General features: G+C 49.7%; 3 protein-coding genes across 4 annotated transcripts in view; all 3 read right to left on the reverse strand.

Annotated features, from left to right (window-relative positions):
• Window positions 1-17,842, reverse strand: part of LOC134412386 (zinc finger protein 208-like) — a 489,474-nt gene that overhangs the window by 263,183 nt on the left and 208,449 nt on the right. The window lies entirely within an intron of this gene.
• The window catches only part of B4GAT1 (beta-1,4-glucuronyltransferase 1), a 169,441-nt gene that overhangs the window by 150,322 nt on the left and 1,277 nt on the right, over window positions 1-17,842 (reverse strand). Inside the window, exon 2 of one of the 2 annotated variants that reach the window (XR_010026407.1) lies at window positions 17,533-17,787. Coding sequence is in view for 1 of the 2 variants with exons in the window: in XM_063146208.1 (XP_063002278.1) it covers window positions 17,596-17,787 (192 nt within the window). In the remaining variant the exon portion in view is untranslated. Of the gene's footprint in view, window positions 1-17,486; window positions 17,788-17,842 lie in introns of those variants that run through there. The other variant, XM_063146208.1, reaches the window with a different exon arrangement.
• On the reverse strand, window positions 1,978-13,981 carry BRMS1 (BRMS1 transcriptional repressor and anoikis regulator). Its single transcript, XM_063145574.1, has 11 exons — window positions 13,907-13,981; window positions 11,867-11,999; window positions 10,792-10,882; window positions 8,675-8,802; window positions 8,039-8,118; window positions 7,280-7,376; window positions 6,798-6,890; window positions 6,102-6,166; window positions 4,058-4,097; window positions 3,356-3,494; window positions 1,978-2,438 (listed from the first exon to the last, which is right to left on the reverse strand). The coding sequence occupies exons 2-11, from the start codon at window positions 11,991-11,993 to the stop codon at window positions 2,321-2,323; spliced, it is 978 nt and encodes a 325-aa protein (XP_063001644.1). The 5' UTR covers window positions 11,994-11,999; window positions 13,907-13,981; the 3' UTR covers window positions 1,978-2,320.

Genomic DNA, 17,842 nt, shown 5'->3' on the forward strand with positions numbered 1-17,842 from the left:
CAGTTGATTAGTGTGTCGTCCGAACTCAGCCAGAGTCTCTGAGAAAGTGCAGAGTGCTTCCACAGGGCAAATTTCTGCATAGGAGAGTGAGTCTCTGAGAAAGTGCAGAGTGCTTTCACAGGGCAAACTTCTGCAAAGGAGATTGTGTGTGTGTATGTGTGTGCTAGAGAGAGAGAGAGAGAAAGTGCAGAGTGCTTTCACAGGGCAAACTTCTGCAAAGGAGAGTGTGTGTGTGGTTCGCTTGGCACCTACATTATATTCTTTTAGACGCCAGGTGAAGACCTTTTTATTCTCCCAGCATTTTAACAGTCTATAAATTAATTTTAACTTGGTGTTTTAAATTTGTATTTTTGCATCACTGCTGATTTTATCTTGGTTGTGCTTTTATATTGTATTTTATATTATGGTTTTATACTGTTGTTTTATACTTGAATTGTCTTAATTTTGTAAACCGCCCAGAGAGCTTCGGCTATGGGGCGGTATAGAAATGTAATAAATAAATAAATATCTGGGATTTGGGCAGAAAAGTTGGTGATTTCCTTCGCACATTTTGGGTGATGCATCATACTGTACTGAATTCTTTTAAACATTGGTCTTGTATGTTATATATATTTTAACTGATTATCGCCGGCATTTTAGCCTTTTAACCATTTCTAATCCACTCAGAGACCATTAGTTATTTGGGCGGATTAGAAATGTAAAAAATAAATAAGGGATTTTCTGACAGTCACCACGGCTAGCTTTGATTTGGAGGGAATATATCTAGATAGTGCAGGAGAACCTAGCTACAGTTATCCCTGCTCTGATAACCTCTCGCTTGGATTACTGCAATGCGTTATACGTGGGGCTGCCTTTGAAAACAGTCCGGAAGCTTCAGCTGGTACAAAACAGGGCAGCCCGTTTACTAACAGGGACTGGCCGACAAGACCACATCACACCAGTCCTTTTCCAGCTTCATTGGCTGCCAGTCCAGGTCTGGGCCCAATTCAAAGTGCTGGTATTGACATTTAAAGCCCTAAACGGTTTGGGGCCAGGTTATTTGAAGGAACGCCTCCTCTCATATGTACCTGCCCGGACCTTAAGATCATCCTCAGGGGCCCTTCTCCGTGAGCCCCTGCCAAAGGAAGTGAGACAGGTGACTACTAGGAGCAGGGCCTTCTCCGCTGTGGCACCCCGATTATGGAATGAGCTCCCCACAGAGGTCCGCCTGGCACCTACACTGTACTCCTTTCGTCGCCAGCTGAACACCTTTTTATTCTCTCAGTATTTTAACACTTAATTTTAACTTAAATTTAAATTTTACTGTTCTAACTCTGTATTTTAATCTTATGTCAATTTTGCTGCGTGGCTTTTATCCTGGTTGTGCTTTTTATACCGTATTTTGTAATTGTGCTTTTAACCTGTTGGTTGTTTTATTATGGTTTTAATTTTTGTGAACCGCCCAGAGTGCTTCGGCTATTGGGCGGTATAAAAATGTAATTAATAAATAAATAAGAACCCCAGAACAAGAAGGCGTTTCCTGATCACTGAAAACAGCTTGGTTTTGCTTCCTATGGACCTACCAAGAAGCACCCTGATGCTGAATCAGAACAAAGGTCCATCTAGTCTAGCACTCAGTTCACACAGCGGCCAACCAGCTGTCTACCAGGAAGCCCAAAAGCAAGACATGAATGCAACAGCAGCGTCCTTAATTAACATAGGTGCAATCCTACGCAGGTTTAGATGGAAAGAAGGCCTACAACTCCCAGAATTCGTTGTAGGACTTCTTTCCATCTAAACCTGCGTAGGATTGCGCTCTTAATTGAGAAGATATTTTTATTTTCCCAGACAGAGGGGGGCTAGAAGCAGCTGTTTCATTTATTCCCAGAAAAGTAGCATATCCACACACACACACACACACACACACACACACACACACACACGTCACTTCTCCAGAGAGCAAGCGTTGAATTTTAAGAAAAGCCAGGCGCAGGAGGGAAAAGGGAAATTCACTTTGGTGCTTTATTTGAAGTCCTTTCCAGAAACGGGAGTCGCCGTCGATTCTGCTCCAGTCCTCCCCGAAACAGTGGGAGCGCCCGCTTGGCAGTCATCATCGAAATGGGCGCGTTCCCACACCAGGGGCCCAATCCACCGGCTGCCGCAACAGCTGGGCCATCCACCACGGCAAGCGTGTCTCCGTTTCCCTAAGCAGGCGCAGGGAATGTATCTTCTGGTACAGGGGCCCTTCGGGTTTCCGAGAAGGAGGACGCTCCGGTTCCGGGAGAAGTGAGGGAGACAAAGTCCGTGATCGGGCCGCCGTGTGTGTGTGTGTGTGTGTGTGCTAGACCTTGTGTACTGAATACTTGCCCTTTTGGAGCTGGGACACGTAGATTTTGGTCTTGCTGCCGTCATCACGGCGGAGCCAAACTTCGCCCGTGCTGACGGCGGTGATCACAGCCCTGTGGGGAAGGGATGCGGGTTGGCAGAAAGAAAAAGGGTGGGTGGGTCACGCAGCAGCAGCAGCACCACCCACAGCTTAGGGATGCCCACTTTTGAGGCTTCATAGAATAGCAGAGTCGGAAGGGGCCTACAAGGTCATCGAGTCCAACCCCCCGCTCAATGCAGGAATCCATCCTAAAGCATCCCTGACAGATGGCTGTCCAGCTGCCTCTTGAAGGCTTCGAGTGTGGGAGAGACCACAACCTCCCTAGGTCACTGGTTCTATTGTCGTACTGCTCTAACAGTCAGGAAGTTTTTCCTGATGTCCAGCTGGAATCTGACTTCCTGTAACTTGAGCCCGTTATTCCGTGTCCTGCACTCTGGGAGGATTGAGAAGAGATCCTGGCCCTCCTCTGTGTGGCAACCTTTTAAGTATTTGAAGAGTGCTATCTTGTCTTCCCTCAACCTTCTCTTCTCCAGGCTCAACATGCCCAGTTCTTTCAGTCTCTCTTCATAGGGCTTTGTTTCCAGACCCCGGATCATCCTGTTTGCCCTCCTCTGAACACGCTCCAGCTTGTCTGCGTCCTTCTTGAATTGTGGAGCCCAGAACTGGACGCAATACTCTAGATGAGGCCTAACCAGGGCCGAATAGAGAGGAACCAGGACCTCACATGATTTGGAAGCTATACTTCTATTAATGCAGCCCAAAATAGCATTGGCCTTTCTTGCAGCCATGTCGCACCGTTGGCTCAGATTCAGCTTGTGATCTACTTCCGCGGTGCGCCCACTCAGCTTTGCATTTGCGATTGGAGCCGCGCACTTCCCCTGAATTCCGGGGACTTTTTACGTATTTTATTTGCAGAAATAGGCCTTGGGTGGCTCCCGACCTCCTTTGGGGAGCTCTCCCCACCCCCTGCACTTCGCCTTTAGTACTCACTGGACCGGGGCCTCGTCCCCAACTTGCAAGGAGATGCTCTGCCCCTTGACATAGGCCTCGCCTTCATAGTGGAGGTGGCCGTCTTCGCAGTGCGCAGAGAACAGGGCGGGGGACGGCAGCTTCTCGGTCTTCACTGGGCCTGGAGGAAGGACATGGGGGGCAGGGAGGCGTGGGGATCAAGACCATTTACAGATTGACACCGTTTCGATACGCCCTGGCAGCTGAAACGCTGCGGCCAGCTCACGAAACAAAAACTTAAAACCCTAAAATACAAGCACGGAGCAAGACACAATTTTTTTAAAAATAATAATCCTACAGCTGCTTCCCCGTAAGAGTACAAACGTACCGCCAATCAATCACACAACTAAAAGGAGTTGTCCTTTCAGCCCCTCAGGCTGAAAGAGGTTCTATTTAATGGTGTGCGTTTACTTCTTCTTCTTCTTTGAAAAACCCTAAAGCTAAAATATTGTTTTCTGCTAGGCTAAGACAAGCACAGAGTTCAATAGTAAGATAATAACTAGGTAGGCTGGGCCCAGCCCTTTAAAATACTAGGCATGTTGGGCCAGGCCTGTCCCACTTCTGTCTTGAATTGAGCGCTGCACCCTCCCAGGTACCCAGTCCACAGGAAGGAGTCCCTTGGGGAGGCATAACATCATACATTCTCCTCCCTGCAAGGAAGGGAGAAAGATCGGGGGCTCTTGCCTTCTAGTTTCCTCTTCGGAGGGGACACGGCGGCTTTAGCCTGAGAAATAAGAATGAGAAAGTGTTGAGAGAAAGAAAGACAGACAGACACACACACACACACACACACACACGACTACCCAGGGCTCCTTGCCTATTCTCCAGCCTTCCTAGATTTATCCTGAATTAGAAAAACGGGACAGGAAACGTAAGAGCAGCCATGCTGGGTCAGACCAAGGGCCCATCTAATCCAGCATTCTGTTCACATGGTGCCCCACCCCCGGAAGCCCAAAATAGGACATGAGTGCAACTCCTCTGCTGAGGGAACTGCCCTGGCTGCCTATTCGCTACCGGGCCAGGTTGAAGGTTCTTGTACTTGTGTACAAAGCCCTAAACAACTTGAGACCAGGATACCTGAGAGAGCGCCTTCTCCCTTACCAACCTGCCCGGTCACTGAGGTCACCTGAGGGTCTTCTCCTGGTGGTTCCACCTAGATCCCTCCTCCGATTGGAGTCCACCAGGGGAAGAGCCTTCAGCGTGGTGGCTCCCCTCCTGTGGAACTCCCTGCCTCATGAGGTCAGGCAGGTGCCAACCTTGTACTCCTTTCGGCGCCTCCTGAAAACATCTTTATTCCAAGAAGCCTTTCTTTAACATGCAGCCTTGGATTTCTGTTTTTGCTTCTTTTTAAATTTTGTTTTAACTGTTTTTATTCTGTTTTTATTTTCATTTTACCATGTACACCGCTCCGAAATTTTTCAATGGGAAGCAGTATATAAATATTCTAAATAAATAAATAAATAAATAACAGCACCCTCCTGCTTGGATACCCCAGTAACCGGTGTTCCTAGGCATCGTGCCTCCAATACGGTAGGTAGCACAGAGCCATCAGGATTAGTGGCCCTTGAATACCTTGATCCTCCATGGAATTTGTCTAACCCCCTTTTAAAGTCATACAAATTGGCGCTCCGTCTTAAGAACATACATCAGAAGAGCCCTGATGGAGCAGACCCAGGGTGCATCCAGTCCAGAATTCTGTTCACACAGGGGCCAACCAGATGCCCCAATGGGAATCCCACAAGCAGGACTTGAGTACAACAGCACCCTCCAACCCATGTTCCCCAGAAAGTGGTGCGCCCAGGCTTACTGCTTCGGATACTAGAGGAAGCACATAACCATCAGGGCTAGTAACCACAGATGGCCTTCTCCTCCAGGAATTTATCCAACCCCCTTTTCAAGCCATCCAAATTGGTGTCCATCTTGTCGTAGCGAATTCCACAGTTTGACTCTGCACTGTGTGAAGAACTCCTTCTTTTTATCTGTCCTGAATCTCCCACTCATCAGCTTCATGGGATGACCCCAAGTCCTAGTATTATGAGAGAGGGAGAAAAATGTCTCCCTCTCCACATTCTATGAAGCCTCGTGTAGCGCAGAGCGGTAAAGCAGCAGTTTCTGCAGCCGAAACTCTCCCCACGGCCTGAGTTCGATCCCAGCGGAAGCTGGTTCTCAGGCAGCCGGCTCGGGTCGATTCAGCCTTCCATCCTCCTGAGGTCGGTAAAATGAGTACCCAGTTAGCTGGGGGAAAGGCAATCACGGCCGGGGAAGGCAACGGCAAACCACCCCGCTATAAGGCCTGCCAAGAAAATGTCAGCAAAAGCTGGCGTCCCCCAAAGAGTCAGTAATGACTCAGTGCTCGCACGAGAGGTTCCTTTCCTTTCCTCCACATTCTCCAGACCAGGCATAATTTGGTACACCTCTACCATGCCTCCCTTGGGCAGGTATTCCAAGACCCAGCTCCATTCTCGAAGAGTTCAGTACGGGGCACGTTAAGAGCTGAGCATCATAGCGGACTCCCTGTTTAGTCCCCGAAAGGCGCTGGGCATCCTTGATCGGAACCTCCGGGAGACAGGAAGCTGCCTTAGATACTGAGTCAAAGCCTCGATCCATCTCGCTGCATATTGCCTACACGAACTGGCAGCAGCTGCCCAAAGTTGGAGATGGTCCCCACCACCACCGCCCCAGGCCTCCACCGCTGCCCAATCAGAGCGTCTGTCTCCCCAGGACTTACCTTCTTGATGGCCGTCCAGTCCTCCATGATATCCATCTCGTGCAACATGTAGACGATGTAGGGACGTGAGGAAGGGGAGTTAAGGAGGTGATGCACAAGCAACCACGAGAAAGTGGCATTCACCACCACCACCACCACTTCCTCCTTCTCCAGGCCGAATTTTGGGCCGGAGTACAACAGGTGTGCGCACGGCCTGCACAAGAAGTTGCAAAAGCCACCCAGCCGCGCATAGAATCATAGAATAGTAGAGTTGGAAGGGCCCTGAAAAGCCATCATGTCCTACGTCCAGCTCAGTGCAGGAATCCACCTTAAAGGATCCCTGAAAGATGGCTGTCCAGCTTCATCTTGAAGGCTCCTAGTATGGGACAGCCCACAACCTCCCTAAGTCATTGGTTTCATTGTCGTACTGCTCTAACAGTCAGGAAGTTTTTCCTGATCTCCAGCCGGAATCTGGCTTCCTGTTACTTGAGCCCGTTATTCCGTGTCCTGCACTCTGGGAGGATTGAGAAGAGATCCTGGCCCTCCTCTGTGTGACAACCTTTTAAGTCTTTGAAGAGTGCTCTCAGGTCTCCCCTCCATCTTCTCTTCTCCAGGCTAAACAGGCCCAGTTCTTTCAGTCTCTCTTCATAGGGCTTTGTTTCCAGACCCCTGATCATCCTCGTTGCAAACGGGTCGGGCGAGGCCACAAAAGGATATCAGACACCAGCGGTGGCTTCTTCCTCTTCCCGGGCCGGAGAGGGTCCCAATCCTTGGCGCTGTGCTTCGGCCGAAGCTTGTCGTCCCACCATTCTAAGGGAGGGAGAAGCCGCCCACCGTGGCGAGAGAGATTCAGCCCGGAGGGTGGGCTACGCTGCTGGATGAAATGAATCTGGCTCCCCGGGAAATCCCGGGAGGTGCAGTTTTGAGCAGCGGGGCAGGGATCTCCCTGATCGACCGTGCCCCTGGTTTCGCTGTTTTTAAGGTTGAGCTGCCACACCAGAGAGAAAACGGGGACGTGGGGATCACAGCCCGTAACACCCACCTTGGAGAGCTCCTTTAAAGTTCTGACTGAAACCCGGAGTGGATTCATGCCCCCCACCCTGAAATCAGAGCCACAAGGCTACCAAACGACGTCCCCTCTCTCCAAATGGGTCCACAGCTGCCGTGGCAGGAGCAAACCAGAGCACCACTGCACTGACCTGAGGTGAGGCCCACGCTGTGCCGGTCGTCCTCCAAGTGCTGAATCCGTTCCAAGAGGCGTTCCTGGAGGGTGTCAAACAGCAGAAGCTTCTCGCTCTGGATGGGGGTGGACAGAGCAAGAATTGAGAAAATACACGGCGTCCTTTCTCTACATGACCTCCCAAGTCGGGCTTCTATTAATCCAGAATATACTCTTCCTCTTTGCCTACAGGAAGACTAAGCCTCGTTGTGGCTGTTTTTAGTTTTTGAGTGAACCACCCAGGGAGCTGTTTTAGTTTTTGTGAACCGCCCAGGGAGCTTCACCTATTGGCCAGTATAAAAATGCTATAAATAAATAAATAAAGAACACTCTTCAAATACTTAAAAGGTCGTCACACAGAGGAGGGCCAGGATCTCTTCTCGATCCTCCCAGAGTGCAGGACACGGAATAACGGGCTCAAGTGAAAGGAAGCCAGATTCCGGCTGGACATCAGGAAAAACTTCCTGACGGTTAGAGCAGTATGACAATGGAACCAGTGACCTAGGGAGGTGGTGGGCTCTCCCACACTGAGGCAGCTGGACAAGCATCTGTCAGGGATGCTTTAGGGTGGATTCCTGCACTGAGCAGGGGGTTGGACTTGATGGCCTTGTAGGCCCCTTCCAACTCTCCAATTCTATGATTCTATGATTCTAGTGCAAAAGATCTGGAAGGGGCCTGCCTGTGCCCCCAGGGATTTGAGTAAAAAAATAAAGACAGAAGAGGTTTTGTTTTTTCTCACCTCCAGATGCTGCTGGGCTCCCTGTAGTTCACAGCGGTGTTTGTGGTGAATGACCTCCAGGCAGAAGCCTCGGTAGATCCCTGCGGAAAGACAAAGGGGTGGAGATCGGTCTGAGCCAGGGATCAGCACCTCCCCGCCACGCCCCAGGGTTCTTTTTTCAAAGCCAACGAGCAGGCCACAGAAGAGACAGAGCGAGCCTCTTTGCCTTCCCCCCCACATTTCTTTCTCGTCAACAGAAAGTTGCGCAAAAAAGCGAGCTTGCCCAAGTTCCGGACGGCGTTTAGCTCATTCGCGCAAGCCACGGCCGGGATTTGCGTGAAACGCAGCCAGAATCTGTGCAAATTCCACCCGCCGTGGGCACAAACTTTCTACTGTTAAGGAAAAGAAACCCGGATAACCCGCAAATCGATGCAGGTCAAACTGGGCCAGCTTATGGCTAAGTGCGCTGGGATGGGGGGCAAGGTCCACACACACCCCACACACTGATTCCTCTCACGGGCTCCCCTTTTCTGGAATCTAACCACAGGCCCTTTCCCCAAATGCCACATTTCAGAAGTCCTCTCTCTGCCTGAGTTTGCCCCATCTGCCCAAAAGCTCACCCCACCCCACCCCCGGGAAGCAGGGACCTCGCTTTACCAGCCACTTCGATGCGGATTTGCATGTGGTTCTGCGACACCCCCAGGGGATCGAGGTACTCCGCCGCTTTTCCCGACACCACGTCCTCCAGTTTGGCCTTCACCTGACTCTGGCGCTCCTTGAAAAGCCTGCAAGAGAGCAGCGGACACCCTCGTCTGGCTTTCTAGGCCCTCCTCTCACCAGGGACCCTGCGTGTCTGCGCGTGCGCGAGTGTCAAGTCCCCGTTCCCGGAGTTGCGCAGGTCAGGTGTGACGGAGGCAACCGCCATCCTCCGACAACCGGCCTCTGCAGCCAAGAGGTGGGCCGCGTCCGAACGGCGCAGGTCGCCTTTCATTACAATTTAATTATTGGGGTTCAGAGCAGAGGTGTCGAGCCGAGGGTTCAAATCCCCCCTCAGTCATGTGCCTTGCTAGGTGGCGAGGGAAAAGCCACTCATTAGTTTGACCTCGCAGGATGGTTGTGAGGATAAATGGTGTGTGTGTGTGTATGAGAGAGAGAGAGGGAGAGAACGAGATATCGTCGGAGACATTTTAGAGGGCTGAAGATATCAAACTTATCGTTTTGTTAGCTACCAAACACCACGTGTCAGCTGGGCATTATTTACCTGCCTTACAGCTATTCAACACCCACCCCAGATTAGACCCACCCTATATTTAGAGCAGATCCTGTATTAAAACTAGGGTGACTCTATGAAAAGGAGGACAGGGCTCGTGTATCTTTAACAGTTGCATAGAAAAGGGAATTTCAGCAGGTGTCATTTGTATATATGGAGAACCTGGTGAAATCCCCTCTTCATCACCACAGTGAAAGCTGCAGGAGCTATACTAGAGTGGCCAGATTTGAAAGAAGGCAGCTTTAACTGTTGTGATGAAGAGGGGATTTCACAAGGTTCCCTATATATACAAATTACACTGCTGAAATTTCCTTTTCAATACAACTGTTAAAGGTAGAGGAGCCCTGTCCGCCTTTTCATAGGGTCACCCTAATTCTATCATTGTACTCCTCACAAGGATCTACAGAGAAAGTAGCTGGTCTTGAACCAGACCCTGAAGACTGAGGGGATTCTGTGGGACTCCTGGTCCTACGCTGAGACAAGCACTGAGTGCATCTTATTGCACGAGGCCAGTTCAAGTATGTGCACATGTGGCATGACCACTTATTTGCATTTTCCATACTGTAGGATGACTTAACTCTTGGTCTTGCACTGGAATCTGGACATATCAAAGGGCCGCTGCCTCCTTCAATACTTGTAGGATCCCAGTCTCTACCAACATCACTTGAACCACTCTTGAATGGACCTTCGGTGATAATAGTTCCACTAGGTCTTTGAGCACGGCACATGGTACACTTGACTGCAGACGGTCAGTTTTCGTATGTGCAATACTATTCCACGTTCTGTCGTCCTGCACTCCCTGAAGTTAATTGTTTCAGGCAGAAAGCTTGCAGGGCCGCCTCCCAATCCCGTGGCTATCTCCTCAGCAGCTGCCGTTCATGCCCCTCACCTGCAATCCATCCACCCCTGCACCGCTGGCTGCGGCCTGCTCTCCCCTCCCCTCCCCCCAGCTCAAGACATCGGGTCCCCCTAAATAAACCTGTTTCCCTCATAGCTAGGAGAAAGGATTTAATCAACCCTAAACCTCAGGTTTTCAAGTGGTGGCGCGTGGCCTGAGAACGGTTGATGCAACGGGCCTAGCGTAAGGGTCTGTGACGTCGCATAAAACCCTCTGGGGTTTAGAGGGCTCTTCAGCAACACCCCCTCAAACGACCCCCTCCCTCAGCAAGCCAAACTTCTCACTGCGGTCGTCACTGGCTATTCTTCCTCCTCCTCCTCCTCTTCCTCATCATGGCTGCCACTTGCTTGCTTGGCAGGCAGAGACCCAACAAACCGTGGCATCTGCTTCTCCTCCTCCTCACTTCCACCGGTACCTGGGCCAGAGCGAGAGGCAGGTGAACCGTCAGGATGCAATGATGGAGGAGGAGGAGGAGGAGTTCCAGGGGGGCTCTTGCCCGTGGGCCCGTTGCAGAGCAGGCCCTCAGCAGCTGCCCGGCCACGCCGACCCTCGGGCGGATAAAAATGCCAGAATTAAACAAGGACTGAGGGAGAAGCAGCAACTTACGTCTCCTTGAGTTCGGAGAACTGCTTCTCCAAGTCCGACATCTCGTCCACGCACTCGGCGCGGCGGCGCTCGCAGCCCTCCTCGTCCATCTCTGCAGGCAAAACCAACAACGTGGGCGCAAAACCGGGCGTCTTTCCCACGCTCCCACGGCACCGACCGTTAGGAAGCTTCTCCTCGTGTTCAGCCGGAATCCGCTTCCCCGCCCTTTCCACCCGTCGGTTCTTAGCCCTGCCTTCCGCTCCTTCTTTCAGATATTTGTAGGCTGCTCCCATGTCTCCCCTTAAACTTCCCTACCCAAGGTCCCGATTCATGATGCTCCCTGTCATTTGCACTCCCCGTGAGTGGGTTTAAAGGGGCAGTTTTGTGGTTGGGGGCTCAGGTGCCCACCTCTACCTTGTATTCAGGTTCTTGGGCACGTTTTAGCCTCATCGGTTTGCCTTTCTGCAAAATGGGCGTTTCTCTTGCAGAAGCAAATGACGCCAGAGGCAGCCCACAACTCACGGCGGCCATGATGTGACGGTGCTCACGACGCTTTCTTAAAAATTCCAAAGGTGCCCAGGGAAGGAAAGGAAAGGAACCTCTCGTGCAAGCACTGAGTCATTACTGACTCTTGGAGGGACTCTTGGAGATTTCTAGGCAGGCCTTATAGCGGGATGGTTTGCCGTTGCCTTCCCCAGCCATTATTCCCTTTCCCCCAGCTAACTGGGTACTCATTTTACCAACCTCGGGAGGATGGAAGGCTGAGTCGACCCAAGCCGGCTGCCTGAAACCAGCTTCCGCTGGGATCAAACTCAGGCCGTGGGGAGAGTTTCAGCTGCAGAAACTGCTAGCCTGCAATTGGCAGAGGCACTCCAGGGACTAACAGAGATCCTCTAACTCAGCTTTCCCCAACCTGATGCCCTCCAAAATGGTTGGACTGCAACTCCCAGGTTCCCCCATCCAAACACATCCACAGGACACCAGGCTGGGGAAGGATGTTCTCAGTAAAGCAGGAGTAAGCGGAAGGTAGATCTCCAGGTGTTTTGGACTACAACTCCCAGAAGCCTCTGCCAACAAAAGAGGACGTGGCGGCTACCTGAACTCTCCTCTTCTGACTCAGACTGGCTAGCGCTGGGCTCATCTTCGCTCTCTTCTTCGCCATTCATCTCAGCAGCCGAGTCTCCTTCTGCCTCCATCTCCTTGGGCAGGGGTTGCACAGGCATCGTGGTCTGCGGAGGTGAAGAGGGCACAGAGTTGGTAGAAAAGAGGGAGAGAAAATGACCCAATGATGGAGGGCTGGTCAGCCCCAGCACATCACTACTGCATTATGGTCTGCATATTCTGCGAGGGTGTAAAAGATAGCTACGGTATCGGGCACAGCATTCAGCAAGTTTCTAGTCCTTAAGAGCACAACCCTATGCACGTTTAGAGAGAAGAAAGTCCTACAACTCCCAGAATTCCCCAGACACTACTACAATTCCCAGCATAGCTGGCAGGGGAATGCCGGTAGCTGTAGGATTTTCTTCTGTCTAAACGTGCCTCGGTTCGCCTTTTTCCTGTTGCTGGGTAAGAACCATCCAATAGAGGAAGGGGAGATACTGCGTGGTTTAGGTAGGGTGACCATATGAAAAGGAGGACAGGGCTCCTGTAACTTTAACAGTTAAATAGAAAAGGGAATTTCAGCAGGTGTCATTTGTATATATAGAGAACCTGGTGAAATTCCCGTCATCACAATAGTTAAAGCTGTAGGAGCTATACTACAGTGACCAGATTTAAAAGAGGGCAGGGCTCCTGCAGCTTTAACTTTTTGTGAACCACCCAGAGAGCTTCGACTATTGGGCGGTATAAAAATGTAATAAATAAATAAACTGTTGTGATGAAGAGGGTATTTCAGCAGGTGTCATTTGTGTATATGGAGAACCTGATGAAATTCCCTCTTCATCACAACAGTTAAAGGTGCAGGAGCTATACTAGAGTGACCAGATAAAGAGGGCAGGGCACCTGCAGCTTTAACTGTTGTGATGAAGAGGAAATTTCACCAGGTTCCCCATATACACAAATGACATTTGCTGAAATTTCCTTTTCAATACAACCATTAAAGATACAGGAGCCCTGTCCTCCTTTTCATAGGGTCACCCTAGTTTAGGGATATCAGAAGGAGCCTTCCTTTCTACTGAAAGCATCTCTGCAGGCCCTCTTGGAACTCCCCCAAATCCCAGAAATACCTAGCGGGACTAAGGACAGGGCCTTTTTGGTGGCTGCCCCCAGACTCTGCGACTCCTATGCCAAGAAGGCTTGCATCACTCACTCATTGATGACCTCCTTGGAAGCTAGGAAAGACCTTTCTTTAGACATTTAGGGTGCAATCCTATGCATGTTTAGATAGGGAAAATAATCCTGCATGCCCCAGCCAGCAAGCAAGCTGGGAATAGTAGGACTTTTTTTCTCTCTGTCCACACATGCATAGGATTGCACCCTTAATAAATAATTCCTGCTGTTTTAATCTGTGTATATGTGTGTGTGTGTGTTTTAAAAAAAATCAGCATATTTTGAAGGCTGTGATGGTTTTCACCACCTGCTGCTGTCTTGATGTCTGTGTTTTAATTGTTAGGATGCTTTTCATGGTTCAGTTCATGGCTTCTCTTCTTCGCCGTCTTGAGCTCCCGGGAGGAAAAGCGGTTTATAAGTGTTTAAAAACAGGTTAAACATAAACATAAACATAAACATAAACATAATAATAATAATAATAATAATTTATTTGTTACCCGCCTCTCCCTCTGGATCGACAACACAAATGCAAACACCATAAAATACATATAACTAATTAAAACATTTAAAACTAAAAATATCACAACCCAGACCTCTCCCCCCCCACACCCCCAAGATTGCAATGGACTAAACCACAACCCTCTATGGATTTCATAGGGGAACAGACTATGGAGGGCTTAAAAAGGGGGCCCCCGGAGTTAATAGGGAGAAACCAGCCATCTAGAGGTCCCTACAAGGAGACACCCCCGCCCCGGGTTGCAGTGGTCTGGCCCATGGCTTCCCACCCTTGGACTGGGATGGGTGGGACCATCATTCCCCACAAAATGGGGGGGTTTGGTGGGGGAAAGCGTCTGGACCCCCTCATTACCTGGGGGTGGGGCTGAGAAAGGCGCAAACCCCGCTCAGGCTCCCTTCAGCAATCGGAAGTCGTCCTCGCTCGGCCCCGCCCACCGCCGCCAGCCAATCACAGCGGCGCATCTGGCGGGTGGTTATCTATGGTCCGCGGCTTCGCAGAAGGGCTCTGTGGTTCCCGCGCTGCATGGCGGGAAGCTGGAAGCCGGAAGTTGGGCCCGCTGTTTCCACAGCAACGGGGCGCCAGGAAAACAAAAACAGTGGAATTGAGAGTCCAAACATGCCCTGTGTGGAGGAGTTGTTAAAAATAACCAGGGGATTATTCAGACAAAACTATAATAATTTAAAATAGCCGCTGTCAGCCTCCCTGGGCATGGCTCATTTGCATGTGGCTACCTATATGCTAATGTGCAGGGGTGTAAATACCTAAATAGATGCACCTTTACAATGGTTAGCAATGAGAAGAGGGAAAAATTAGAGCTAAAACCACCCAAGAGGCAGAAGCCACAACTATGAAAAGAGGGTGTTGTTGCCATGGTTCCCAGTACAGTTGCCATGGCAACTGGCCTTCTCTCCCCCCCTACTGCCCACCCACACACCATCTGTGCTATTTATTTGAATTTTTATCCCACCTTTCTACCAAGCTCAGACAGCACTCATGATTCCCCCCCCTTTATTGTCACAACAACCCTTTGAGGTAGGTTAGTCTGGCTCATATCACCCTTTGAGCTCTGTGGCTGCGCAAGGGGTTTGAACCGAGGTTTCCTCGCTTAAGAACATCAAAAGTGACCTGATGCTGGATCAGACTCAGGGTCCATCTAGTCCAGCATTTGGTTCACACAGTGGCACGACCAGCCATCGGCCGGGGATGAACAAGCAGGACACGGATGCAACAGCACCCTCCCACCCATGTTCCCCAGCAACTGGTGCACACAGGCTTATTGCCTCGGGTACTGGCGGCAGCACACAACTGTTGACAAAAAGTGCCCAGCTCTGAACCAGAGTAACCTACAGTAGTCGCTAACAAAATGTTGCAGAATTGAAATGTCTAAGAAGCCAAGAAATTCTTAGATAACCGAAATCAAGTGAATGTTCTCTTAAAGAACAGTGAGTCCCTATCTCTTTTAGCAGATGCTTGCCAAAAGAACAGAGACTGTATTTCCATGTTCTTTCTTTTCAGCTAGGAATTTCCTGTTAGATGGTGCCTGCATATGCGGCCGCTTGAGAAGATTGTGTATAAATACCTAGCTACCTCCCTTGCGAGGGTAGGCACATGCTTTGCAGCAATTAACTCCAGTACCAATTTATTCTGCAGAATAAACGCTGTTTGACCCATACTTCATCTCCTCTCCTCCTCGTGTGCTGAACTGGACTTGGTACACCAGGGAACGAGCTATTTTTGCAACACAGCCCTCAGGGCTAGTAGCCATTGAACGCTTTTGCCTCCAGGAATTTATCCAGACCCCTTTTAAAGCCATCCAAATGGGTGGCCATGACCACATCCACTCGCTTCTTGATGCTGAACTATGCTCAATGGTGACATGCCACATCAACACAGGGACTCACTGTCATAACACCATGCTCTGTTGGGTACAGTGACTAAGACAAAGACCATGAAATGACTGACCAGGCTCTACCAGAACTCTACCAGAGTTCTAGATTTTGTCACAGAAGGTTTGGGGTCATGCAGGTTACTTGTTCTTCGTGGAAGACAGAAACATCCGTTTTGTGCAACGTGACAGAGAGAGCGGATCCTCATCGCAAGTTAGAAAGGAAAGGAGTAAGCCAGCCCCACTAAAAGAATGCCCTAAAACGTTTTTAAAACATCATGTTCGTATGATAATCCAAATCTCACTCTAGTGAGGGTACCAAAACACAAATGCAGTTGATTTTCCCCATCTGTCACCGAACCAACGGCGATTCCATCAGGATGCAGAGCAGAGGGAGGAGAAAAGCATGGGATTCCATTACCTTGGCTGAGACCCACCTGCCTTTGGCTTTTCCTCAATGGACACCTGGCTGAAAGCCATTCTGTCAGGCTACCTAAACTATTTCCATCCCATGATAAGAACTGTAACTTTAAGAACTGAGCTTGCTTTTTTCCTCCTCCCTCCCCTTCTCCTTCTCCTTGCGTCTCCTTTCTTTTAGATTGTAAAAATGCCTTGAGCCATTTGAGAATATTAAAGCGTGCTGTCCACCCACCCAGTCCTCACCAGCTATGTACAGTGGTCCTAATTTACAGAGGACTGTTCTCTATTTGCAGGCAACTTCTGTTTGCAGTCCAATTCAAGTCTGGATTAAAGGGGTTTAGTTGCCGCTCACAATTACAACAGATAGGCACACAATTCATCTGGTCGCAGTCTTCCTCAATATGATGGCAAGATGCATTAAATCCTATTATATTATAGTAATTATTTCTAAATTTGCATCTCTCTATATACAAATTAGCATAGTTTTTTGCAAATCCTTATCCTTTCTTGGGTGATGGCATGAGTGGCTACATTTAACGATTCCTACAAACCATTTATGGTGGGACGCTCAGTACAAGATCAGTGGGATTTTGAGAGCATTTTAAATCCAACCGGTTCCACTTTAATTCGTTTGCGGATTGTAATGTTTAAGGGAAGAAATAAATCAAGCTTCTCCCCTCCTGTCCCTGGAGGTACATCAGGATATTTACTACATTCATACAGAAAAAGAAACGGAGGGTACCAAGTAGAGAAGCAACGTCACGGGTCCAGTTCCAGGTTTTTGAGGGTCTTTAAAGCCAAGGGTACCTCCATGGGCTCCCTCTGTCAATGAATCTACTTTCTTGCCACCATTGTCACCAGCTACTCTTCCTCCTACTACTCTTCTTCATCATGGCTGCTGCTTGCTTGCTTGACAGGCAGAAAGCCAGGGATCAAGGAGGCCGTGGCGTCTGCTGCTTCTACCAACTAAGCACCACCTTTGTCTGAGCCGGAGTGAGAGGCAGGTGAACAAACAGGTTGCAAAGGTGAAGATGAGAGGCAAGGCTAAGGAGAGCTGTGTCAGTGACCCGCTGCTGAAGTGGGCAGGTAACCCATCGTGCCAAGATTAGGCCTCTTTCTCCCCACCACACTAGAAGATCTCACTTCACAACCTCAGAACCAACGTCTAGTTCCTCTGATTTGTCCCCACCTCAATTAATTATCATAAAACATCAGACCTTATTCCACAGGCTTTTTATTCACAATGCCCATTAGGGAGAAATTGACCAGGGTGGGGACATTCAATGTCTGTAAACACTAGAAAGAGAAATGGTGAGACAGAACGCTTATTCACACAATCAATCTCCAAAGATAGTTATCTCGGGGTTTTATCCCAGGATTTGTATACTAAGATAACAGGAAGTAGTTGTTGTTGTTTAAAAAAGCCAGAATAGTTCATTGTACCTGTGTTTTTAAAAAATGAACACCCATCAAAGGTGACCCCCGGTACTGTTTACCTGGAAGTGAGCTGTTTCTTCTCCTTTAACAACCACAGATCTCTGAATTACCCCTTGAGGTTGGGATAACTGAACTGTAAACAACTGGTTTATTCTCCAGCGACACCCACCCTCCCACCCGGCACAGGAGTGGGTCTCATCCTGAGCTGGACGTCTCTGCTGAGGCAGTGTGCAACGCACGGTTTCCCCGCAGTTCGAAAGAGCCTCAGTACCCTCTCCACCTGAAGGGGGACGTGAAGTCAGCATCGCCGCAGAGAGTCAGGGTACCTGGTCTTCAACTCCTGCTTGAACTGCCGAAAGAGCACCTTGTTGCGCTGGTTCTCGGCGTCTTTTTGCGCGTGGAACTCGCCCGCCACCTTGAAGCCCTTGTGGACCAGGAATGCGTTGCTCAGCACCGAGAAGCGGTAGCCAGCTACGTGGAGCTCACAGGCCTGGCAGGAAAGGACAGAGCGACGACAGCATGGAATACACAAGAACGAAACCCCC

Source organism: Elgaria multicarinata, chromosome 21 (genome assembly GCF_023053635.1).
Source record: "Elgaria multicarinata webbii isolate HBS135686 ecotype San Diego chromosome 21, rElgMul1.1.pri, whole genome shotgun sequence".
Classification (NCBI taxonomy): domain Eukaryota; kingdom Metazoa; phylum Chordata; class Lepidosauria; order Squamata; family Anguidae; genus Elgaria; species Elgaria multicarinata.